The sequence below is a fragment of the Amphiura filiformis genome, chromosome 19, assembly GCF_039555335.1.
Source record: "Amphiura filiformis chromosome 19, Afil_fr2py, whole genome shotgun sequence".
Classification (NCBI taxonomy): Eukaryota; Metazoa; Echinodermata; class Ophiuroidea; order Amphilepidida; family Amphiuridae; genus Amphiura; species Amphiura filiformis.
The window spans coordinates 54,128,617-54,155,406 of record NC_092646.1 but is presented as its reverse complement, the minus strand read 5'-3'; the positions used below and the strand labels follow the sequence as shown (position 1 = coordinate 54,155,406).

The 26,790-nt window shown below is 36.2% G+C and overlaps 1 protein-coding gene across 1 annotated transcript in view; it reads left to right on the top strand.

Annotated features, from left to right (window-relative positions):
* The window catches only part of LOC140140649 (atrial natriuretic peptide receptor 3-like), a 70,105-nt gene that overhangs the window by 29,329 nt on the left and 13,986 nt on the right, over nucleotides 1-26,790 (top strand). Inside the window, exons 4-6 of the mRNA XM_072162405.1 lie at nucleotides 17,341-17,486; nucleotides 20,005-20,160; nucleotides 20,741-20,876. Of these exons, the coding sequence (XP_072018506.1) occupies nucleotides 17,341-17,486; nucleotides 20,005-20,160; nucleotides 20,741-20,876 (438 nt within the window). The remainder of the gene's footprint in view (nucleotides 1-17,340; nucleotides 17,487-20,004; nucleotides 20,161-20,740; nucleotides 20,877-26,790) is intronic.

Genomic DNA, 26,790 nt, shown 5'->3' with positions numbered 1-26,790 from the left:
TATTTAAGAAGTTTAATACTCTGACTATTTATGATATCCATAAATTGACCCTTTGTTCATTAATATGTACAATTATCCTTCCAACAACCTTCCTGTTAATTTTGCTGGTTATTCCATTCAAAACAGGTCCTTTCACATCTACCCCACCCGCATTTCTTCATTTATCGACCATATAATTTCAACACTGATTTACCAAGAAATACAATTAGAAGACAAGGTCCTCTGATTTGGAATACAATTAAACATGAGTTAAAGAATGCCGAATCACTGTATGTATTTAAAAGAAAGTATAAGTCGTACCTGTTGTCATATTATCAGGAACTTAATTTGTTTGTTTATTTTATACCTGCAACTTATAGTTAATTTGAATTTTGCTATATGCCATCATCACTGCCTTCACTTTAGTGTCTAGTCTATGTCCTGTTCTGCACTTACCCAGTCATGTCCCGTGTTTGTAGTTGTCCATACTGCAGTTAGGCCAACAAAAAAAAGATGTTTGCTTGCCCTCAACCGACCGACCCTAATTTGTGATGCGATCAAGCAAAATCAGTCGGAACTCGGAAATATAAAATTTTCATTTTCTTATAGGATAGTAAAAAGCATTTACAGATCTGGATTTTGCAGAGAACACCATTGAAATTGAACAACCAGTTCCAAAGATATGAGCAATTAAAGTGTCTCCAAAACAAGAGGAAACAAAAGGAAATATTTCCTTTGTATGGCTATATCTCAAAATTAATATTGCCGAGTTCCGACTGAATTTGCTTGATCGCATCACATTTTGGAAATCAGAAAAAAGGTTTATTTCTATGTTTGCATTCTGAAGATGTAAAAAAATGTATTTCAGAGCTTGTGTTCAACATTTTACTTGTTTTGTAATGTTAGTTGATTCATTTTGACACCAAAATGGTCTGATTTTTCATATTTTGAGGCTTAATTAATACAAACAGTAGAGTTTGCTAGTAATTAAAAGAAATTCCGACCGACCGACCCAATTGTTAACATTCATTTGAGGGCAAGCAAACAATTTTTTTTCTTGGCCTCTACAAATTGCGTATGTTAGAAGTATGGGTAATTGCCTAGTTAACGTCGCTGTGTGAAAAATATCCGGCAAATATTAAAAGTACTTTTCTAAAATTCTAGAAAATCTACTTTTGTAACATGTCCTAAATTTTTAGCTAATTTAGATGTTTGGAAATATTCGCACTTTGGTGTTTTAGTGCATGTTATAGGTAATAGTGCATTGCCTAGTTAACGTCACTGTGTGAAAAATAACCGGCCAATATTAAAAGTACTCTTCTGAAATTCTAGAAAATATAGTTTTGTAACATGTCCTACATTTTTAGCTAATTTAGGTGTTTGGAAATATTCGCACTTTGGTGTTTTAGGAAGCCATTAGGCAGCCATTATGTTTCTCATTTTCAAGAATGTGGTTAAGAATATGCACAGTATTGTCTCATTTCGTGAACAAAGGCCACACAGTAATTGTTACCTTGCGTTTGCTTTATAATCGTTCACCCAACTGAAACTATAATACCAGCTCATTGCTCAAAACAGACACATGTGTGTGTGGATTTAACCAGAAAAGATCTGATGTAACATAGTTGAGCTGTTTTCAATGAGTGTTATCTTGGTTTAATAGCTTTTAATAGGGTTTAAGTCCTGCAAAGGTCGTGGTGATTTCTACTGTAGACATGACTGCATCGTGCATTTTTTTAGTAGTTATTTAAGGTAGTATTCTATAATTATCATCATTTTTTTTAATTGCAACTTCTAGGGTGACCATACATTTCGAGCCTTGCTCTTTTTGGTCTCCTCACCGATGTTTTCCTTCATTATTATGTTTGTATACTATTGTATGGGGAAAATAAACTGAAACTGAAAACTGAAACTGAAACTATTTGCATTTGAATATCACGATATACCAGTCATCACAATACTATAATCATGACTACATGCACGAGGTGACACTAAATTCACGGTTTTTGTATTAACAACGCAAACCTATGACGAATTTGGTTGATTTCAGGTAAGTTTAGTGAATCGAACCTGTTGAAGAGAGTAAACACGCCCTCAATCGAGGTCCCATCAGGCAGCAGTGATTTATTTTTCCAAGAGAGTCTTCTAATTTGATAAGCGAATGTCTTTTTGGCTATAGTAATGTCGAAATTAGGACCTATTATCAAACATACGAAATAATTGCATGTCAGGTATATAAAATATGAATTTGTCGTATTTGTCGTAATCATATTCTCCTCATTATCCTTCTAGATGTCGTACAAAAGCGTCACAAACATTTATTTCACTTTGAATCACCCTGAATCCCTGCTAGATATAAAGCCGTCTTCTTCTTTCAAATTATTAATATAAACAAGTAAACAGGTCACAAAAGTGGTTAATAGTTTGAGAGTTAAAATGGAAAATCGGACTAAATATTATTATAGGGTTTCTGCAGTTTTCTCTGAACTCAATAATATTGTAAGTCTTTAAGGGATCTAAAATGAGCGTTTATTGCGTTTCGACAGTATTTTTTTGTGGGACATGAGAGCACCTCAGACGTATCGAATTGCATTCTGAATACGAAGCATGTCTTTCTGATATCAAATAATTTTCATTTTTGAAAATCACGATATAATTCAAATTTTATGACAAATTACAAAAATTTGATATTTTTCAAATTTTTGATATATAACAGTCCTCGAAGTAAATTATTTAAATCTAATGATATATTCTTAAAGTGTATGTAGCAGGGAGGAAAAGCCGACGGTCAATTGAAAATTTTGACCTTTCATATTGAAGATATGGATTTTTTCCCAAAAAGACCTAATTTTTTTGGGTGTTTTGGGAAAAAAATCCATATCTTCAATACGAAAGGTCAAAATTTTCAATTGATCGTCGGCTTTTCATCCCACCTACATACACTTTAAGTATAAATCATCAGATTTATAAAGTTTACTTCAAGTACTGTTAAATATCAAAAATATCAATTTTAATGATTTGCCATAAAATGTGTATTAAATTGCGAATTTCAAAAATCAAAATTATTTGATATCAGAATGACATTCTTCGTATTCAGAATGCAATTCGATATGTCTGATGTGCTCTAATGTCCCAAAATAAATACTGTCCAAACGTTCATACACCAGCCCTTAAGATTTTCTCTTACGTGCCGTGATTTTGCAACTGTTATATCCATAATTCAACAATTATGCTGATCGAAATCGTATTTTAACGATTAAGTAAAATACCGAAGTTACATGGTTGAGATTCTTAGAGACATATTGTTCAATCTCTGCGTTCAAGGTCGGTCAGTTTTCTCTGAACTCAATTGAGTGGCCCAGTATAAAAACGGCCCATGGCACATTTTTGAATAATAGAGGGCGCTGTTGAAAAATGTCAAAGGTCACCAAAGGTCATCCATACAAACATAACACATCATGAATGTAACTCGGGAATGTTGTCAATTTAATCTTTTAAGCATCAAATTTCTTATGTATTTTATTGAACATTCGTACATTTACAGTGCCGTTTTCTCCCAATGACGAAAAATGTGCCATGGGCCGTTTTTATACTGGGCCACTCAATTGTAAGTCTTTAAGATTTTAAATTGCGTTATGTGATTTCGCAACAGTTATGTTCATAATTCAATAATTATGCTGATCGAAATCATAATTTAACGATGAAGTTAAATGCCAAAGTTACGTGATGGAGATAATTCTGCGTTCATGGTCGGTCATTTTTCTCTGAACTCAATTGTAAGATTTTATCTTGCGTGCTGTGATTTCGTAATCATAATTCAGCAATTATGCTGATCGATATCATAATTTAATGATGAATAAAAAACCGTGAGTTTATGTGCTGGAGATACATGGAGATATACATGTACGTTGATCAATATCTGCGTTCATGGTCGGTCAAATAATCTCATTATAGGCAGATACCTTGTTGTCGAATATAAGAGTTACATACATTGTCGCATCGTCACCATTCTCATCGAACTGCATCATGTATCTGGACATTTTAAGAGTGATAAATCGTCTCCTGCTACGATAATCTCCTAACTCACTTTTCAGCCGAATAAGCTTTTAACCATGTCTCTAACATGTGTACCTGCTGTAATAATGAGCAATCATAATGAAGATTTTGGGGTGAGTTAGGCAATTTTGACAGGTGACAAATGGTGAGTTCATGCCTAACTCAGGTGTTTGTTTGAAGATTTTGCTGTGATATTTGCTGAAAGTCACATGTATCAGTTATGTAATCACCCTATTCGTTTCTCCTTTTAATTTGTCTCATTATCATTTGTTCTTGTGCAAAGATCGGTGAATAAATATGTTTATATGCAGGCTTGAACCAAGTAAAATGTGAGTTAGACAATTATCGTAGCAGGGTGCAGAAATACAGCATTGAAGTGTCCACTAATTAGGCTATACTAATTACTGTCTACTGATTACTAGTACCTGTTATAAGAAGTGCCAAAGCGTGCCTTCTACTCATGGTAGCCGATTGCAACATCGTGATTTCTATGTGACAGTCAGTGTCTGAATGCTGTGACTTATTCTATTTGACAGTCAATGTTTGGATGCTGTGAGTTATTCTATTTGACAGTCAGCATGGTCAGTGTCTAAAATGATGTGAGTTATTCTACATATCAGTCAGTGTCTGAATGATGTAAATCATTTTATGTGACAGTCCATGTCTGAATGATGTACGTCGATGGAAGTTCGGAAACACGATGAAAATGAATAACACTTGGATTTGTAAAGGGTGCTACTTCTTTCTACTTGTCCTTTTAATAAGACTTGCTGAATGTAACGTCAACATAAACGTCATGTTAATGCTATCAAACAAACAACATATCATCCACGAATATCGTATCAAGCCTGCATTTGATATTGCGATTGAAAAGATTCAACAAAATGTTCAAACTGGTATTTATTCCAACTTCACCATATCTTACATCTATAGTAACCAAGGATGTGCAGGACCGAAAGTGTTGGGTCCAGGTATTACGAGTCAGATCTACTCATCTAATGATATTGTGGCATTGTTTGGTCCTCCGTGTACGTCTTCTGGTGTCGCTGTAAGCGATATGGCATCATATTGGAATATCCCGATGATATCAGGAGCGACGACGGGGTCTGAATTGGGGAATAAAAATAGGCACACTCACCTCATCCGTACATCGCCAGGTCTTGATGGCATGGCTGCTTTCTTCAGTCGCGTTTTAAAACTTTTCAAATGGAAGAAATTGTCGCACATTGCTGATTTCTATACATTAAACCAGTACTTTGGGAACGTAGGAAATGCTATACAGAATAGATTGTTGAACGAAGGATACAGTGTAAATAAAATTGCTTTATCTGAGCATCGCAACATGACAGAAGCAATGATAGAAGCTGCTAAACGTGCAAGAAGTAAGTTTTGTTGTTGTTGTTGTTGTTGTTGTTGTTGTTGTTGTTGTTGTTGTTGTTGTTGTCGTTGTTGTTGTTGTTGTTGTCGTCGTTGTTGTCATCTAATGTATGGTTGTGACCTTAATAATTATGTAAAATAGATGCCAACCATGCTGCGCAACTTTGCATAAAGTATAAAGAAATATAAAGATGAGCAAAGAGAGAGTGAGAGGGGGAGAGAGAGAGAGAGAGAGAGAGAGAGAGAGAGAGAGAGAGAGAGAGAGAGAGAGAGAGCGAGAGAGAGAGAGAAAATTAAAATTTATTTTCTATAACAGGCAGAAGGGAAAGGGTGAGAATGGAATCATAAGACAATCCAGAGGATGATTTAAGCACTTCCCAGCAAGTCTTGCGGTTAGCATAGCTGTGTGAGTTAACATGACACCACTGCCCGCCCACTGCATACACACGTGCATGGTTAAATTTGAATTTGGACAGATATATTTACAATCAAAACACCTTCAAAAGGTTGGTCGATTTCACATTTTATGTTATCTACAGGATTTGAAAAGTAAAGTGGCAGTTGAAACTCTAGTGATAACACTTTTACAGTGCATGATGGGGCTTCCTTAAACCATCCTCTGAAGACAATCGGTCCTATATTACCCCCGGGTGGATCTTAGTAGAAAATAGTATGCGGGGATTTGCGACAGATTTTATGTGCATTTTTAGCCATTTTGGTTTATTGGTGACACTAAATTTCATGAAAATTTAATTTAAGTGCGGAGTGCTTGAATAGATTGCCTCGAATTTGAGATGAAACGATATATTTTATAGTACGCAGTTATCAGTGTAGTGTGCATTTCAGCCTCATATTGGTGACCTCATACAGCATATAAATACCCAAGATTGAATCAACTGTTTATGTAAGCTTATGTATATTGTTTGTTAACATTCAAACTTAAAAGCAACGTAAAATGCAATTTCAGAGTCTTAATGAGTATGACAAGGTCATCCACATAGCAAAAACATACAAATAGTAAATGAAAATAAACCAGCCCATCATACCGATAGGGCAGGAATGGAAATTTAATAATACAGAATTTAAGGAGGCTGTGTACTCTCAGACATGCATGCAGTAAAAGTGCCATAACTTTGTAATTATTCACGCAAGACATATAAAAGTATACATTTTTTATAAAGGCAAGTCATCAATGAATCTCAATATAAATACAGATTTGGTCAATTATGAAGAAAATCACACAAAAAAGAAAATTTTTGGCAATTTTTGTTCGGTACATCATAACAAAAAAACACTCTTTCCAAAAATGTTTGTTTTATCTTTTTCTTAATCTTGAGGCACATTTTCAAAAACAGTTTTGGTCAATGTTGTCAACATAGACCAAAATATTAAAAAATGAGAAAACCGTTTCTTAAATCGATCATGCTTTTTATGATGAGCATAATTGCTTACCTATAGATGCTGTATTTTATTGAGTTATCGTGTACCTAAATCGTCATTTTACCAAGAAAATTAACATTGAAATAAAGGCCGTTGAAGTTTAAAGTGGTCACATTTTGCACTCAATGCGGCAGTTCTCGTTTTTCTACCTTACAATACGTGAACATCGGGTAAATCCACAGCCCCTTGACATGCTTGAGAAGCGAAATCTATTCATATCTTGATGTTTAAATCAGCTAAAACGGAGCCATTTGACCGCTAGGTTTTTGTGAAATCAGTGCTTCGCAGATAAGCGTTGCGTATGCTTAGCGTATCTGTGCGTTAACAAATTGCGCGACTACAAAACGTGATGCGTTGATGCGCACGTGTACCCCGATGGTACAACAAAGATTTTCTTTCCTTTTAATTGCGGAAACGAGTGAAATAGTGAAATAAAATCCATAAGAGCAGTTGAAGTTGACAAATCTGGATTTTCTTTCCTTGAAGTTATAAAAAACATAACAAAGTAAACATGGTAAATACATTTCAAAAAAGCTCAATTTCGCGAAAGAAACAATGTCTAGAGTACACAGTCACGTTAATAATACAGTATCAATTATTAGCTATCAATGTTTTCATCTTATAAAAAAGTATTTGTCCTTCGCTCCTTATCATAAGAATATGTATAATATACATTGTATATTTTTAAAAAAAGCCATAGTCTGGTCGTAAACAAGCTTGTTTTGGCGTCTTTAAAATCTTGTTTGTTAAGGATTTTGCTTCAACTCATTCATCTGAAATCCCTAACTATTCGTTTTGATGAGATACATTATTCATTTTGATTAGGTATATTATCACTTTGAACCGACAATGTTATCACCATGAATAGTTTCCGTTTTATTATAACAAGTAATTATTTAAATTGAAAAGATCTCCAACTCATTATTAATTTTGACAAAATTATCCATTTCAAAAAAGTTCTGTTATATCCCCCTCGGAGAAGACAAATTACTGCTACAGCTTCATCTACCAAATACTCAATAACGTTGCTAAAAGCAATATCTAATTGAGATATAGGAATGGTGGATTTGGATGAACAAAACACATAAAAATGGAATGAGTTACTTGATGATGTGATCTGAAATAGCTGCTTTAAAGCTGTCAGTGCTACATGTAGTTATGTTGAGCATATGTGACGTGTCATGCCAAAAGGAGACACTTTTGGGCAGGATCGTAAATGGAGAAATAGCCAAAATTCTGTCCGGGGTGATTTTTTCACAATTTGGATTTGTTGCGAATTTGTGATGTTATTAATGTTAAAATTTATTGTCTCATAGTTTCAGACCGGAATATAAGTGGCATCTTGTATTTTTTTGAGGCATTTTTCAAGGTAATTCATGCTCTCAATATTGTCAATAATATTTTTAAAGGCCGATATCTCAATTTCCAATTTTATAATTCCATAACTTTCGAATTCAATATATTCGCTTAGGAATGTCCGATTTTATTGGGGAAAACGGTGTTGTTGAGCAAAATATTTAAGATATGTAAAAATAGGTATATCACCTCAAAAATAAGCGCAGCAGAAAAACGTTATGTAATGTTTCTACATGGAATCAAAAATCAAAAAACGGAATTGAAATCGGTCAATGCATTGTGATGTAGTGTCAATTTTAAGATGCTCGTAAATGGAATTAAAACCTGCCACAAATGGCTATAATGACAAAATTGGCACATTTCGAGATTTTGAAGGTTTATTTGGACGCTTGCTTGAAAAAGCCGCGTTAATTTAAGTACCACAGGTTAAATGCCTATCTTTCCTAACTTCGTTAAAGAAAACAGAATTAAAAAATCTATCATTGAATAATTATAATAAATTAACCAAATATACTATTTTAGCAAATTCAGCCAATCTGCAGATAAATTAAAGGTGAAAAAATGACTAAGTTCAGCTAATTAATATGCAAAATTGATGCCAATAGAAAACCGTACATGATATCAGGGTGCGGTTTTTTTGCACACATATGTATACAAAGTTATTTCAATTGATAACAAAAAATACACAAAAAGTAATTAATTATGCAAATTAGCTAATTACAGGTAATTATGTATTCATGGTATTTTTATGTAAATTAGGCATGAGTAATTTGGGTTTTTTCAATATTTAATGAAAGTCTATTCATTCACCATAAATATGTCAAGTATGAACCTAACCTCTTTTGATGTTGAATAAAGAAACTGCAGTTAATTACTTAAATATAATACAAAACATACAAAGTTTGACATTTTGACAGGAATAGAATTATCGTTTTTTTCCGTAAATATGGTATGTGTCACCATTGCTCAAATGTTTTGTTTCAACTAGTTTTCTCGAAGTGTTTCATTCGTTGTCGACGGAAATGATTTACATGCTAAGACAGATTAGTATTTCAGCTAAATGGTGGTAGGTCCCTTTATTTCAATAGGCCTATATTTACTGATTTATGAGCGATCTTCAAAAATTTTAATTTTGGGGACCTGATGGTAGCCTCGGGAAGGCTTCACACACCATATATTAAAAATTCAAACAATTTGGATAAATGAAGCATATGAAGAAATTCATTTATCGACATGGATGTTTTCTAAAATTGATCAACTTTGAAGCGCGCGCTTTTCAATTCACTGTTATGCTTGCATGCACAGTGTAGCAGAATTATTGTGCAGCCACTGTGACATACCTAGTAAAAACCTAAAAATTGATAACCTGCCCAAAAGTGTCTCCTTTTGACATGACACGTCACATATTTGAAGGGAGTTCGTTCCTGTCCTGTATTGTGCGAGGATAAAAACTGTATTTATATACGTTGCTGTTGGTTTTAAAGGAGAATGCAAAAAAATGCTAAATATCATCCTGTTTTCGGTAAAACCAGTGTATATGTGTTCAATAATTACGTTTATAACAGATTAAAGCATGTGTTTTCATCAGTAATATTCTCCTTTAAGAGCTCTGAATTTGACAGGATGCTATTGCCTTGTAATTTTCTTTGCTTGATGATGAATGTAGTCTGGTATGGGTATGGCAGTGATTTCATTTTGTATTGTCAACATGGTGGTTAAACGAGATTGCTTTCAACGTTGTTCCAGTGTTGGCCATTGTAATTGTGTGAGCGAGAGTTTCTGTCATAGCACCCTTGGCTCTGCTGTCGTTCTTGGTGTCAAACCGAGCAGCTCTGTGCTGTGTCTTTCCAATCTTTGGACGTCTGCTGTTGTATGTGGGTCCCACACAACACAGGCCATCTTTAAATAAGGTCTTACTCTATAGGGCGAAGTAGAGTTGCTCCTTAATTTTCTGCGGGTAAAAGGTTCTACGAATAAACCAGAGAGCCTTACATGTATTTGATTTGGCAATGATATGTATTAAGGTGGAAGGTCCATATAAGATTATGAGATATTTCTACAACTACAATCTGAGAAATAATCGTTCGAACACTTTTGAAAGGCCTTATTGGAAATGATTCCCATTCTACCCTCGTACAGTGTTGGCATACCCAATATGCTCATCTTCACCGTATTTTCTCCCAAAATGTTTTGTTTTTGGTGGGGAAAGGGGAGGGGGTACGCATAAGATGAACATTGCGACAACAAGTTTTAGTTTCCAGTGACTCATATAGAGTAAGCACTATACGCTGGCGAAGTGACGTCATAATCGGATTAACTACCATGCAATAGATGAATACAATTTTTGAATATACCGCGCTGCACTACAGGTAGATTGCACTAATCAACTGTGTATGTCTGCAAACATAGATTGAATATACACCACTCTTCGCCATACATAAATTCGCCCAGTCCCATTTCCCAAAATATGAAATTGAAAAAAAAAGTGAATTTCAGTTCGGCAGAGGGGGGCCTCGAACCCACGCCGCAGCTTCATACAGAATCTAGCGCGCTAATCCATTGGACCACATGAGTTGCTGGTAGCCTGATTTTAAACATATAGGTTATAGGCAACTCCAACATTTCTCGGGTATATAATAGAAATACAACAATACGTGTATTGTGCAGCACACAATACATAATATCGATTTTGACTGCATCGTGCATGGTATATCGGTCCGTGCAATGTATAGTCCACGGAGTATAGACGTTGGGTTTCCCCCCAGTTTATTCAAGATTTTCACATAGAACCCCCAAGATGTTTTTAGAAAATCACTTGTTGGGAGAGAAATTGTACAAAATAATGCACGCGTACTGAGATGTTGATGCGTCTAATTCACGAGCCCCGAAGGGAGAGTTCATTAGACGCATCAACATCTCAGTACAGTCTTTGATTACACTACACGGTTGAGTGGAGCTGTGGAGCTTCTAGCTGAAAAATGGGCCTCTTTAATTGTTTTTTGTCGAAACCTCAAGTGTTCCCTTCCTCCAATCAGATTTGTTTTTATATCAAACGAAAGCTAACACTTCCCCCTAAAAACACTTTTCGTCACACGGTTGTAAATTCAATGAACTATGACGCTGCTAAAGAGCGCTTACAAATTGATATGATCGTGTCGGTTTGCAATGTAGGGAGCCCAATCAGCCTACCATTTTGCTTGTAAGATGGTCTGGATTTTTGCAATTTATAGTAAAAGTCCACATAGGTCCCCAAAGTTTCTTTCAAATATTGAAAGATTAGATTCCCGTAAAGACGAAACCGTAATCTTTACTGGGGACCATCAATTCAGTGTTAATTTTTACTAAATTCAGAAAATATTTGAGAATCGGAGGCGCGTATGAACGTGATATGAAGCGTGATATGAACGTGATGCCCAGTGAATTCCGATCACGGATGAGGCTATTTGGATGAGTGAAGATGAGTGAGTAAAATAATGAATGAATGAATGAATGAATGAATGAATGAATGAATGAATGAATGAATGAATGAATGAATGAATGAATGAATGAATGAATGAATGATAAAAGAGAAGAAGGCAGAGTGGAAGTGTTTTCGGTAATGCTAGTAGGGTACTGTAGATATGTCCACTTTTTTAATTTGCGTAACTTAATTATACTTATCTTTATTAAAGTTTAGAACCTCGCAATAATTAACTATGTAATAGTTACCAAATTATGTAAAATTTTAATTACTTTGATTAAAATATACATAATTTTGATATATCCACATTTGCGTAACTCAATTACACTACCTTTATTTGATCTAACAAGACAGATTTAATGATATACAACTGGAGCATTGATGTCAATAATTTAACATATCTCCAGCCAGTTTCCGTAAATTCATATATTGCATAAAGTAATCTTAATAGTAAAGATGCCGATTCAGACAAAACGAATTGAAATCGAATTACAAGCATTTGCTGTAATTCGTCAATAAATGTCATTCATGGAGATCTTACACAAAGTGTATGTAGCTGGGATGTAGAGCCGTCCATCATATATATGAAAATGTTGACCTTTTTTTATTGAAGATTGAAGAAAAGATGAATTGAAGAAAAAATGTATATCCTCAAATTGAAAGGTCAAATTTTTCATATGATGGGCTGCTGTTCCTCCCAGCTTCTTACACTTTAAGTACATATCATTAGATTCATAAAGTTTACTTTGACGACTGTTAAATATGAAAAATATAAAAACATCAATTTTTAATAATTTGCCATAAAAATATATATTACATCGCGAAGGACATTTCTCATATTCAGAATACAATTTGGTGTGTCTGATGTCAAAATACTGTGCAAAGGTGGGTAACCGACCCTTAAGCCATCAGAAGAACCAGTAATGTCCACTTTGGTCTACTGTACTGCTGTACACGTTTTCTCCGTTTCCGATGAATCCTGTTTAATTTTTACTCCCCTATAGAAAAACATATTCAGACATATTCGCACAAGCTAGATAAGACATATTATAATCATGGAAAATATAAAAAAAATAAAGGGCTGGTAATCATGCATTACTCGTCTCGAAAGAGCTCAAAATAAATAACTTAGAAAATTTTCTTGATGTCCTTTAAAGGAGTATTTCGTGATCCTAGCATCCTCTTTTTATGACATTTTTCAGTACATATCCACGGAAAAAGCATATTCCCAAAATTTCAGTTGATTCCGATTTTGCGTTTGCGAGTTATGCATGATTATGTGTATTACACTGCTCCATAGACAATACGTTGTAATTTCGTTCTGGTGCACCAGAACGAAATTCAAATTTCGCGATATCTTTGCTAAACGAATTAATCTGCAAGAAATATTTTGTACATAAACATTATGTAGCGAAAGTATTCCAGTGATATAAAAATCTCAACTTTTTTTGAGAAAAGTGGGGGGATGAGGCTGTGGATCACGAAGTGCCCCTTTAACATGTTTCCATAGTTAACCATCGTTAGCCTTGGAGATCTATTCTGTAGAACTGACCGTCCGATTTATTGGGACGTCTATCGACCATCAACGAGTAATGTTCAGAAGCAGAGATAAAGTTGAGACAGGACGTTTGAATGACCCTCGTATACTGCTTGATCTTGAGAAAAGCTTCGGATGGCTGCTATACCCGTCTCTTGCGGAAGGCACTAGATATCTCATGGCAAACTCACACCACCAACAAAGAACTATATGGGAATCTGTTACCAATCTCTGACAGGCTCAGGATTAGAAGGTTAAAGTTTGCAGGGCACTGTGCAAGAAGCGAAGAGGAAGCAGCTTCAATCGTGCTTATGTGGCAGCCCAAACATGGAAAGAGAACAAGAGGTCCACCCAAGAAGTATTATATCAAGATGTTGGCAGATGATACAGGATTAACAGGCCCATACATCAAAAATTGTATGCTTGACAGAGCAGTTTGGAGAGCCATTATGGGAGTCCGACTACAAGAGTCGACATAAGCAAGTAAGCAAGCTTGATCTAAATTGGGCACCTGGTTTACGCTCAGTTCATTTGTTATCGAACATTATTACTATGATTACATAATGTCTTTCGATTGAGGCTGTCGTAAGTTAATGTCATTAAGTTTGGATCATATAGGTCACAAGTGAATGTAAGTGAAACAGACAATACGTAAACCCAGAAATTACATAGTATCCCTGGATTTGGTCTAACAAAAATCACAAAGACAAATTAAAGACACTATCAGCATAAGCAGTAATTTGCTCAATCCGAAATGTTAATTGTTATACACATCAAGAATTAGATTGTGCATTTTTGCAGTGGTGTAGATTTCTTTTTGACATTGGTGGGGGGGGGAAAGGTTGGAAAAATTTTTGGAAATATAATGAATGTAGTACTTTTTGCGACAGAATAAAATTTTGCTATTTTGAAGCTAAACTGATGAAATATGGTGCAAAAGCGGAATAAATTTGCACTTTTGAGGCTAACATGGACAAATATGAGGTTAAGGGGTACTACACCCATATGGTAAATTTGTGACTATTTTTGCATTTTTCTCAAAAAATAATTATACGCTGGTAACAAAAGTTATGTATATTATTGGGGCAAGATATCCAGTTACTACACTGAAATTTCAGTGACTCAAGACAAGCGGTTCAGTATATATGATAGGAAATGAGGTACATCCTAGCGGTACCTTATTCCTGATCATAAATAACAAACCGCTTGTCTTGGGTCACTGAAATTCCAGTGTAGTAATTCGATTCCTTGCCTCTGATATACATAACTTTTGTTACCACTGTGTTATTAGTTTTTGAGAAAAATGCAAAAATAGACACAAATAGACCCCCTTAATTTGATCAGAAACCCATATTCAGGCGTCAACATTGGGGGGATGATTGTATGGAGCATCCCCCCTGGTAAAATATTGGGGGGGGGGGTAAATCCCCCCATCCCCCGGATCTACGCCTATGCATGATTTTTGTAACAGGTACAGGTGTGCTAAGAAACTATGCAACTGAACATAAGACCGGAAGTCGCCTTGCCTAACAAGTGACAATCACCATTGAAGGTTGCAGATTATGCTAACCGTATGGTCATTTAAATAGAGCAACACGCTATTGAACAGAGATTTTTTAGCATAATTGCCACAAGTTATTCTTGTCTTCAATAATATTTCTCAAGTGGAAAAAACACCCAATGAGGATTTGGCGCTCTACATAACTTTCACTTCGAATCTATTCTTAAACATTTTAAATATTGTACGTTTTCGTTAGGCTCACTATGTTAGTGCTTTGATTATCTTTGTAATTTTGTATTTTTTCATACTGTAAGTCTTCATTAAAAAAAATAAGACCATGCAGTCACGCACCTAGCAGTGTTATGGACACTGCTGCAGAAACTGTAAATTGAATTTTGGAATCAATGTGTGTAAACACAATCATATAATTAAATTAAACAATCATACAATCCAAGTTAAAACTCAAATACAATTGAGTTGTTGCTACTGCTGTGATTTCCCGATACTGTACCTGCTACTTTTTTTTCAATATATATCTCAAAATAAGATGCAACACCAACTCAAGTCATCTGCGTCATCTTCATCGCGGCTATTGTCCTTGACCCATTTACAGAGCTTTACCATAGACCCTTAAGCTTTATAACCTGTACCGAATTGGAACACATACAATTAAGCAATCAGGTATTCCTACTGCCTGGCCAACTGACTTAGAAACTCGGTTTTTATTTTTTATTTGAAAAATATATGGACTAGACAAAAACTGTTCTTGTAGACCTCGGACCTGACAGGATATTTTGGTAACATTTTGAAAATGTTTTTTCTTCATTTATTTTCGTTTACATTTTGACAATATATCGGGACAGTTATTCCTAATGATTAAAATCTGTCGAAAGGAAAGTCCATTTCAAAGTTATGGGTGATTAAAATCAAAGTGGAAAATTATATTGGTCAGCGATTCACGATTAAACCACATCCAAAATGAAATTGCTTCAGGCTAAGGAAGCCTGATTACTGTTTAGAAATAGCCGAGTGGGAGGATTTTCAATGAAATAATTTTTGTGCAAAACCTGAAGCATCCTTTGTATAAAAGAATATTTGAATATAAACTGGACATCATGTATAACGATTCGTGATACCCAATTGCGGTACAATTGATCTGGGTTAGAAGACAGGGTATTCTATTTAAATTTTATATACGCCAAATTTGTATATATATTTTTTAATTGAATGAAAATGAAGACTGAAATGATGGTTAAAAATCTATGTACTGTTGCGTTTTTATAGGATATAATCTTTTATTAAGTAAATGAAGCGGACACTATATCATGCTCTCATTTACTTGTGTGACACAATCACAATCACATTGACAAGTTTGACATTAGCAACAATGAGTTGTACTATTATTTACCATAACAATGCTGCATAACAATATGCAGACTATTATTCTCATTTCGGAAACAAAGCCTCACACAGTATTGCTACTATGCGTTTGCTTTGTAATATTTCATCCAACTGAAACTATAATAACTAATATCGCACAGGGAAATCAGATACATAAGTTTGTGGACTTAACATGGTTTATATGCTAGTCTCAGATTGATGACGCTGAAATTCTAAGTTCAAATTTTTTTTTTTATTTTTTAGCCCAAATATTTCTCATGATATTGATATAAATATGAATTGTAATATCATAACTTACTAATATATATAAAGAAGCGGCTGATTTTATCCATATGTTTAAAAACCATTAATCCATGTGAACAACAACAGTATACGTTCTGTGCATTGAGAATGTTTATAGTCCCTTCCGGCAAAGCAGGCACAGTCATTTCATGACGTCAACTTTTTTTCTAGGTCAAATATGTCTTGTCCGAAGGAACTCATCGCTTAAGTTGGTTTTTGCGGAATATCAATTTTAAACGTCTTATTTTCTCAAAAAAAGAGTAATTTTCATTGTCCTCATAATATTAGCTTGCCAATGATATGATGTTATCTAAGCAATATATATGACCTGTAATAGATAACTGGCATAGTAATTGTTCGCGGGCAACTCAATCCAGTCCTCCACATGGTGCCGTATCGGTAACACCAATGAGGCACGGGCGTGGAAGCGAGGATTTCAGCATTGTCGGAGGACCAAGTAAAGTTTTGGCCACGGTGTAGCTGCTTATTCGGCTCTAAAAAGACACCGTTTGGTTTGTGAAACAAGTCTACAAAGAAATGAATTCAAATCAACGCACAAGTATCCGAGCGGAAACAAGTACAGCATAGCGTCAAGCTGAAATAACCAAGTGCAGCCAAGCATATAACCATTATTGTATTGTATTGTATTGTATTGTATTGTATTGTATTGTATTGGGAAAAAAGCTATTGTACACGAGAGAATTGTATAGCAGCTGGTTCAAATAGCCATAGCAGCTGGAAACACCAACCAACAGAGCAATTAATGTAAACAATGTGAATGTGTTATAAGTCAAATTTAGCAATATGTTTCAAATTAAAGTGAAAAAACATTTTGCAATGTAAAAAAATAAATAAAACAATCTTGTGGATGTTAAAACTATTGAACGATATATTGGTGTTCAACGATGTTTTATTGACTTTTCCTTGTGGATGCCTTCTGTTTTCTTTCAGTAATTATCCTTAGTGCGAAAGGTAACGAGGTACGTGAGGCTATGGCGGCTGCGTATGACCTTGGTTTCATCAATGGCGAGTATGCGTTCCTAGCATTTCACCCTTTTAATAATTCGTGGCAGTTTGGAAACTACGAATGGAAACAGGTACATTCTAAATAATTACTACAGGGTGTCCCCCCCCCCCTTTTTCGCCTATTTCTGAAAAGTTGATCAAAATATTTTAGTATATAAAGAAACCTTTAATTGTTAGCTTTAATAAACCAAAACAATTATTTCAATCGGCTCACAACTTTTGAAGATATGCCCTTTTAAAGACAAGTATCCGTTTTTCACTCTGTCCAAGGAAAGCAAACAGAGTGGTTGGGATGGGTCATGCTGTGGAGTGGCCTGCAAGATCACCAGACCTCACACCACTTGATTTCTTCATTTGTGGCAAAATCCAAGATCTTTGCAAACGTATGACTGCTATTATTGGCAAGTATCCGGCGCACAAGGTTGGTACGCAACGCAATTGATGCAATGAGGACTAGGGCTGAAACCTGTATTCGTCAAGGAGGCAACCAGGTAGAGGGCAGAGCAGCACAGTAACTCATTTCAAAAGAACCAAAGACAAACTAAACAGCCCTTTTCAGGCCTACCTTTTATTCCAAAAAGAGAAATGACTTATGTTGTCAATAAAAAGAAAGCAAGAAACAATAAAGTAAGAAAGTAAGAAACATAATAAAACAAAAAGGCATTGCAAGTATAGCAAAAGAAATCACATCCCACATCAATTTCGGCCAAATTAATGACACTTAACAAAATCCATAACCCATAAGCCCACCGGTAAAGCCCATTCCCTAAAATAAAGTTGTTATTTTATAAAGTTATCATCGAGGAATGTTTTATATTCATGCATGGTATATGCACTTTTCAATCTTTGAAGTAGCCAAACTTCCTCCGTGGACAGAGTGAAAAACGGTTACATTTCTTTAAAAGGGCATATCTTCAAAAGTGATGAACCGATTGAAATAATTGTTTCGGTTTATTAAAGCTAACGGGTAAAGGCTTCTTTACGTACGAACATATACTTGATCAACTTTTCTGAAATAGGAGAAAAAGAGGGCACATTGAATGGGCCTCTTTTTTGGGGGGACACCCTGTATGTAGAATATGTAGAATAATTATGAGAGCACTTTAATTGATTGACAATCTTATCACACCATTCTTGTGAGATACTTGTGCAATAGTTTGTGAAAGTTATGTCACACAGATCCACCTTACCGCCCTCCCCCCTCATCCTTCAATGAGGTGCACCTTTCAGGCATTATGGGTCTTATAAAGCTATGCGGGATCCATGATTTATATCCCACAAACAAATTCTACCCCATAGGCTATTGCTGCAACTTACATAGTCATGATAGTACCCCACAAGAATACTCGCACAGGAACCACACACCCCTACATATAACCCCACCATCAGTGGCGTAGCTGGGATTTTTTCCAGTGGGGGTGGGCATACCTGTATGGGGCGGGGGCCCAAATCCACCAAACAAAAATGGGGATAGGTGCGGGTGGTGCGACGCACCCACATCTAAAAGAAAGTGTACTTTTAACTTAAGAAAATGATAAACTGGGTTATTACTTTGTCAAAGAAATTGCGCGCTCCATGAGAAAAATGTGATTTTTTATTATTAATTTGGTCTTAATAGGATTGAATTTTGGCCATAATTCTTGCAAATTTCCTGGTTAAAGTGCGCGCGAAGCGCCCTAAAAATTTACAATTTCAGTTCAAAATGAAGGTGAATTTTACGTAAAGGCCAGTGCGCGCGAAGCGCGCAAAATTTTGCAATGTTAACATACCTTTTAGGGGCCTGGACCCGTACCCATCTGGTGTAATGGTAAATCCGGCCCTAAGTTTTAAATAGCTCAATGGTAAATGACTAAATCGGCCAATTTTGTGTCGATACTGAAAATGTTCGGTTGGGGCATGCAATACAAGAAACATGTCGGACACAGCCTTCTTGACCACCTTTTTCGACTTTTCTTTTTGGGTTGGCCCTTTTATTGTTTTATTTGTTTTAGTCAATATACTGCTCCAATAGGTACTTTTGTGCAATTAGCATTTCAAAAGATTTCATTTCATTGTCAAGAAGTCAAGTATATTGTCGAGTATAGATAATAATCGTATGGCACTATACATATCGTAGGCCTATGGATTCCCTCTTTCCCTTTCCTTCTCTCCTCCCTCTTTTCCTCTGTCTCTCTCCTCCTTTCTCTTTTTTTTCCCTGCACTAGGGGGCGAGGGCCCAAATAGACAATTTTTGCCAGGCTTATTGATAATAATCGTATGGTATTGCATATCGTATGGATTCCCGTCTCTTTTCCCCTCCTCTCCCTCTCTCCCCTCTCTTTTTCTCCTTCTCTCCTCTCTCCCTCTCTTTTCCTCTCTCTCTCTTTTCCCTCTTTTTCCTTGCGCTAGGGGCGGTGGCCCAAATAGCGCTAAGGGGCGGGGGCCCAAATAGGCAATCGACAATAGGCAATAGCGATCGCCCCCCCTGCACCCCCCCACGCAAGCTACGCCACTGCCCATCATGCATACACAACGATACTTAAACGCATTTATCGTTTTACTATTACTTTGTTCCGCTCTATAACATATCGTAAACTTGCTTCCAAACAGAATGATGGTTTAGACGAGAAAGTCCGAAAAGCATATGACGCTCTTCTACATATCAGACTCTACGAACCTTCAACTCCAGAATATGCTGAGTTTGAACGAAAAATAGCTGAACGCCAGCTGGAATTGTATAACTGGACGCGTCCTGAAGGTGATAACGTGAGTATATTGTAGAATAAAAGTAGGATAAGGCATGTGACCCGTCTTTACAAAACCTGGAACATGTCGACGGACCTACGTACGTATGAGATTTTAAAAACTACTTAAAGGTCCGTAACCCGATCAACAGCATCATCCCCCCCCCCATTTTTCTCATTGTTGATGAGTTTTTGATATCACTAAATGAATCGTATTTTTCTCATTACCATCCTGCAATTTGACGCTTCAAATCGATGTATTTCCAAAGAAATCTTGAAAAAAAACACCTTGTTAGAGGCTACCACTTGATCGATATTTTACACGACACCGGAGTTTTGGGTAGTCATAGAAAGAGATCGGAATATTTAAGCCTCAAACATGTCATGATTCAATGCTTTATTGACAATACAGTGTCAGTGGCAGGCAAGGACCGTCACCGAATAAATGCCATATATTATTTCCCTGATTATGACTCCTGATCAGTTAATTATACTGTATGAAAGTATATGCCTTATGTGATGACATAATGTTTGTAGACAATAGACAATGCAAAACGAAATTTTGATATTATAGCAAAATAATGTCCACTTTATTCGAATAGACCAACTACTTTGCTGGTGCTTTCCACGACGCGCTCATACTCTACGCCAATGTCGTCAATCAAACACTAGCAGAGAACGGTAGTGTTAGGGATGGAGCTGCCATGGTGAAAAAGATGTGGAACTCAACTTTTGAAGGTTGGTATTTGACCGGGCCCTGCACCGTTTTTAGGTTAATACACACCTCTGGTGAGGAAGGTACTGAGTTTAATACCCGGTGCATTGCACGTATTCCATGGATAAAAGTATAAATTCAGTTGGTAACAAAAATATTTTAAATTAAAACTTCCACTCTTTCCATGTCGGACTCAGAATGGAAAGCCAATCACGGAAAGTTGCCCATGCAAGGAACACACGCAAATTAACACAGTTCACTGAAAAGAATATTTGGTGTCTTCCTGACATTCGTTAACACCTAAGACCTATACAGCTATTTGCTCATTCGAAAAATCGTAAAAATCATCACAAATTGTTTGCAGCTTTGTTAGTAGCATAGTTGTACTAACACAGCCTGTTAGTAGTTAGGCCGAAAGCCTCGTAATAAAGACAAGATACATTTTACATGAAACTATAATATCTCTACTCAGCTACATGTATTTGAATGGTGTTTCAACTTTGTCACTACTGGTGATTTCCTTGTTTTGTTGTCAAATTTTTAATTTCAAAAATACCTAATTTTACTAACTTATCCTTCACTTCAAAAGGTCGATAACCCGATCAACAGCATTAATCCCCCCCATGAGTTTTTGGTACCATATAATAATAGATCATATTTTTGTGTCAGTTCCTGAGAACTGACACCTTCTAATGCAGGTTTGACGATCATTTGACAAATTGAATCATATCAAATGATCACATGATCTGTAAAAATATCCAATATCGATATCAATATTATTTGCAGCAACGAAACGGACCACAGCTGATGTACTAGAGTGTCTATTTGAATACAAGTATGGGGGCATAGCCGTGCGCGTGCGCAGAATCTAGTCTCAATTCTAATGTAAATTGGGTCCCAAACCAATTCGACCACGTATCGTCAATTCAGTCCCAAACCAATTCGCCCACATGCCAATTCGAACCCTGTATAATTGATGTACAAAAAAAAATAACTTTTTCGTGATTTTCTCTATAACCGTTTAAGCCTTGATGTCTTGCATTCGGTCACAAACCAATTCGGTGTACTTTGTGCACTTAACCCTCTAACTTTTCTGGATCCCTTCAAGCTTGGTCTTGTGGCACTCTTTGAGCATGTTGAAAGGGGACCATACCGGGGTATAATACTCAAGGATTTATTTGACAAGAGCAAAATGAGATTTTTTCATTGCGCTTGGATCGTTAGATTCAACAGTGTTTTGAATGATATAAACTGGTGACATCGTCAATGTGGGGTCCCTAGTTAAAATTAGGCGACAGAACCACACCGATATGTCATCAGCGTGTTTGTAGTGGGAGCAGATGTGCGGTACATAAGCAATAGCCGTAACGGGTATGTACCGTATATGATATCCTTCTCAATGGAAGGATATTGGCGGGGGGTGTTAACGGTGTTTGCACTGGAAACAGACGAGGATAAATTGTGTATTGCATCACCGGAAGTAGCAGCCTCTTCATGATGCGTTGGATGCGAGCAGGATATTCAAAAACTTTTCTCAGCCCCAAGAGTTATCAAAACATACACTTCTAGTGCCCGTTTCTATTCATCGTTATGTATTCTTCTCCCGTGCATTATTTTCGCGAACTACCCTTCACAGCCCAAATTATATAAACCTGCACGCTAAACAATGCATTATCTAAAACCTGCACGCTAAACAATAGATTCTAGATAATACGTGCACGCTCAAATACTAGAAATACTACTTTCACATAACCATAAAGTAGAGTTAGGTGGCGCTTTAGACACAGAGATCACATAACTATATAATTGTCTGTTCGATATATATACCAACAAAAAGTACGAATATACATTCTGTGGTGTTAAAATGGTATAGTTACAAACGGTGTTCTATAATAGTGTACAATTACCGAATAAGGTGCAACTCGCTAGACTTGAGTCCAGTCCTCGTTTACGGAGTTTAGGATTAGGGTTTAGGGTTGGGATAGGGCAGTCTTCTAATAAGACTAGTAGAGTTGCACCCTTGCAAATATCATTGTCATAAATTATGATTAATGACCTCAAATAAATCAAACATCAAATGAGAATAATCGAGCTTCTATTAATTGAAAAGGGCCAAAAACAGGTGGATCATAATTATACAAGATGACACTATTGCAAAATATTCAGCATTTTACAAATGAAATACATGTAGGCCTATATCTAAAATAACATAGCCGGGCCCGGGAAACACACACTAGCGCATAATATCATGATCATGCTTTATAATACCATAGGCCTTCAAACATTTGTGTTTGAAGGCCTATGATAATACTGAACAAATTGTTAAATCCCAATGTCGTGTGTTTTAATATAAGTAGTTCAAATTATAGAGCTATAAAGTCCAGTTGATATTCACCGTAGTACTAGTCTGACATCTAAATCGATCGTTTCCAACTGGTTCAGTGCTCTCTGTGTTCGAAACCACAATATTAAATGATCACAACATAAAGTCAAGTCAATTAAACCATGCGTGAATAAGTTACCTAAGTATGACGTATGGCGCAATCGATACCATTGATTACAGGGATTGATTTTCTTTACCAGTTGAATGCTACGTAGCTGGTCAATGTCCTGACGGTGTTTTTAAAATGTAAGATATTTTCCCTAATATTAAAACTAATATAATGAATGCAGCAATTAATATTGCCTATTGTTTTAATAGGCCTACACTCAAAGTGTATGACGGATAATGTACTCGTGCAAATGCATTCGTCAAGATAATTGCACTTGCCATGGAGTTATTGCATTTAGCTTTCGAGCCTATCGGCTCTCAAGCTAAATGCAATAACTCCACGGCGCGTGCGATTATCTTGACGAATGCATTGCACTCAGTTCATTATCCTTATCAGAAGCTACCTTTTGCCGTCATGACCACACTGTTGAACGAGTTGTTTATAGATCGCGCCACATGATTTATGCGGTAACTATGCCTCACTCAGCGCCGCCTAGAGCCATTACGGGCCCGTGGTAAATGAACGTCAGGGGCCCTCTTTTAACGGACCTCCTGACGTCTCATTTCTTTGCTTTTATGGGCCCATTAACATGATTAAGGTTTGTTTTCTTTATTTTTACGGGCCCCCTAGGTAACGCACCCCCTTAACCCCCCCCCCCCTTGTCGGCGGCACTGGCCTCTCTATAAACAACAAGAGTTTCGCACAGCATCATCATCCTTATATCTTAGTGTCAAAAATTGCCGTGATAGTATGGCGAATCCACTCGTTCTTCAACAGCTACGCATGGCGATTTTATTCGAGATAGCCGAGCGACTCAGGCTAAGCATACGCGTATCACTTGAATATGAGATACCGCAGCGTTTCCATTTATGCACGTTTTTAAGATCTGCGCATGCTCAGTACCCCCATATGCCGTTGCCATTTTGAACGTTGCCGTTGAAAATTCGATTTGTTGTCAGGTAAAACTCAGGTTTTGTTTTCAAGACACTAACTTGAAGTTCAATACACTCATCTGCGATTGCCTTTTTCTTTCAACACATTATATTTAACTTAACTGCATTTTAACCGAAATGTTTTTAAATTGACCGATAATAATGTGATATATTCAACTGTTTGGGAATCTTATCTTATCAAAAGAACATGCATAGCCCATTCAGCTCAGACCCACGTGCTGTATTATAGCACTGGCTATAGAATATCAAAAGTTTACATTACAATGGAGCATATTGAGACGCTATGTATCTGCGTCAATAATAGAATATTGATTTAAATGGAATTGGATACATCTCTTCATCTGAGTCTACACTACATCACTAAGCGATCTAGCGATCGGTTTCTAGCCAATCAGATATGACTCCTTTTCTTGGATTCGGAAAAGCGAGCTACCTTATTGGTGAAATACCAATCGCCCGTCGCTCACCAAAGGAGTATTTGGACGTAATTCGTTGCAGGGAAAAATAATTATTAACCTGTTGTCGACGATGTGTTTCGGTATACATACAAGTATCGTACACGATGTGTTCGCCGTAGAAGTGACGTAGATAATCGGATTAATTACCATAGCAATAGAGGAACACTATTTTGACTATATCGCCCTGCACTACAACGTTCACGCGGTACCGATGCATTGAACCATAGATGTCAAAGAAAGGCTGATCACTCGCACCAGTTAGATTAGTATCTTTCAAAAGAGCGGTATTGTATTCAATATATGTTTGCTGACATACACAGGTGATTAGTGCGATTTGCTTGTAGTGCATGGCGATCTATTCAAAATTGTATTCCTCTATTGCTATGGTAGTTAATCCGATTATGACATCACTTCTACGGCAAATAGTACACTAAACTCTGTATATTCACTATAAATACGCTGTATGAGTGAAAACAATTTCTAAAGGAGTGTCACCCATTATTGTATTTAGTGGGAACTGGATAATTGTGGTATGTCATATTGTAACACCTATAGACGAATCCAATTTCACGCATTCCTACATATCTACAGCCATAGCTGGGTCCCCCCTTGGGTCTATCCCACCTAAAATGTGAAATGATGTGGCCTTGGCAGGGATATTAAACTGCATTCCATCACCTGTGTTACAAGTAGACAAAAGAATGAAGAAAGTTTACAACACAGTACAATTTAACATGGTTTTTAAGCGGATTTAATCCACCCAATTGGGCAGTAACAGCACTAGTTTGGTGCAGACGGGACCCAGTAATGGCAGACTGAATTCTGACCATCACTTGGCTCGTTGAATTCGTCTATAGATTAAATATAGATTCCATCTCTCTCCATGACTGTGTATTCAGAAGTGATGCATATTGATCAATTTCAATTCAATGAGTTACATACACCTGACGTCTTTGAGTTTGTTTATCATTATTGTTATTGTGTCATGCATGAGGGCTAGAAGAGTTGTCCATACAAATCAAACACTAAAGTTAATACACTGCGTACTTGCATATATCGTACATCAATTCAATTATGATGTATTTATATCCATGACCTTTAAATCCATTATTACATTACTCTTTTAAAAATGTGTAGCACACAACATGACTTGACGAACATGATGTTGTAATATTACTCTCCCTTTTCTGTACACATCTCCATGTAAACATCTAACAAAAAGTAATTACCCCTTTAAATAATGATCATTTTTAAATAATGACCATTATTCCTAAACCGTTGATTGTATGCCAAATTTGGAATATGCAGTCCAAGCAAAATTTATTTCCAATTGTTCCAATAGTCCCAATATTGATATCACAACGTTAAGGGATGTGTAATGGGCGGGAACCTGGTTTGGATTCCAGAGGGAGTGTGCCTGTAACAGACACAGCCACCAGAAAAGGACCAACTCAGATCGCGCGCAAAATAAGTTTTCTCAGCCTGGAAAAAAATAGGCAGAGCTGGGATCGAACCCGGGACCTCCCTGTTGTAAAACTCAGTGCATTACCACTTAGCCAACTGACAATTAGCGATGAGAAGTTTGATAGTAATACTTGATATTGCTGAATAGAATAAATCAATACTGATAGGCCCATTTATCTAATGTACGATGCTATTCAAAATTAATAGACGTTCCATAGGGGCATATAAAACTAGGAATATAATGTGAAATGACTATCAATCGATCAATCAATCAAGTTTTCAAGTTATCAACAATCAATCAATCAATCAATAAGAAACCGATGAATCATGGAATATTACTAATTACTAATAAATAAATAAATAAATAAATAAGTCAGTAAATAAATAAATAAATAGGCATAGGACTAAATAAATAAATAAATAAATACATAATGCAGGATGCAGTTAGTATTTTAGTTTATACAAAATTCCAAACATTTTATTATAATTTTCTGCTATACACGCAAAGGACCTGTGCTTGTAATATACGAGCACCGAGTTCGCGCCTAATCAATAATGAGTCTTTCACCA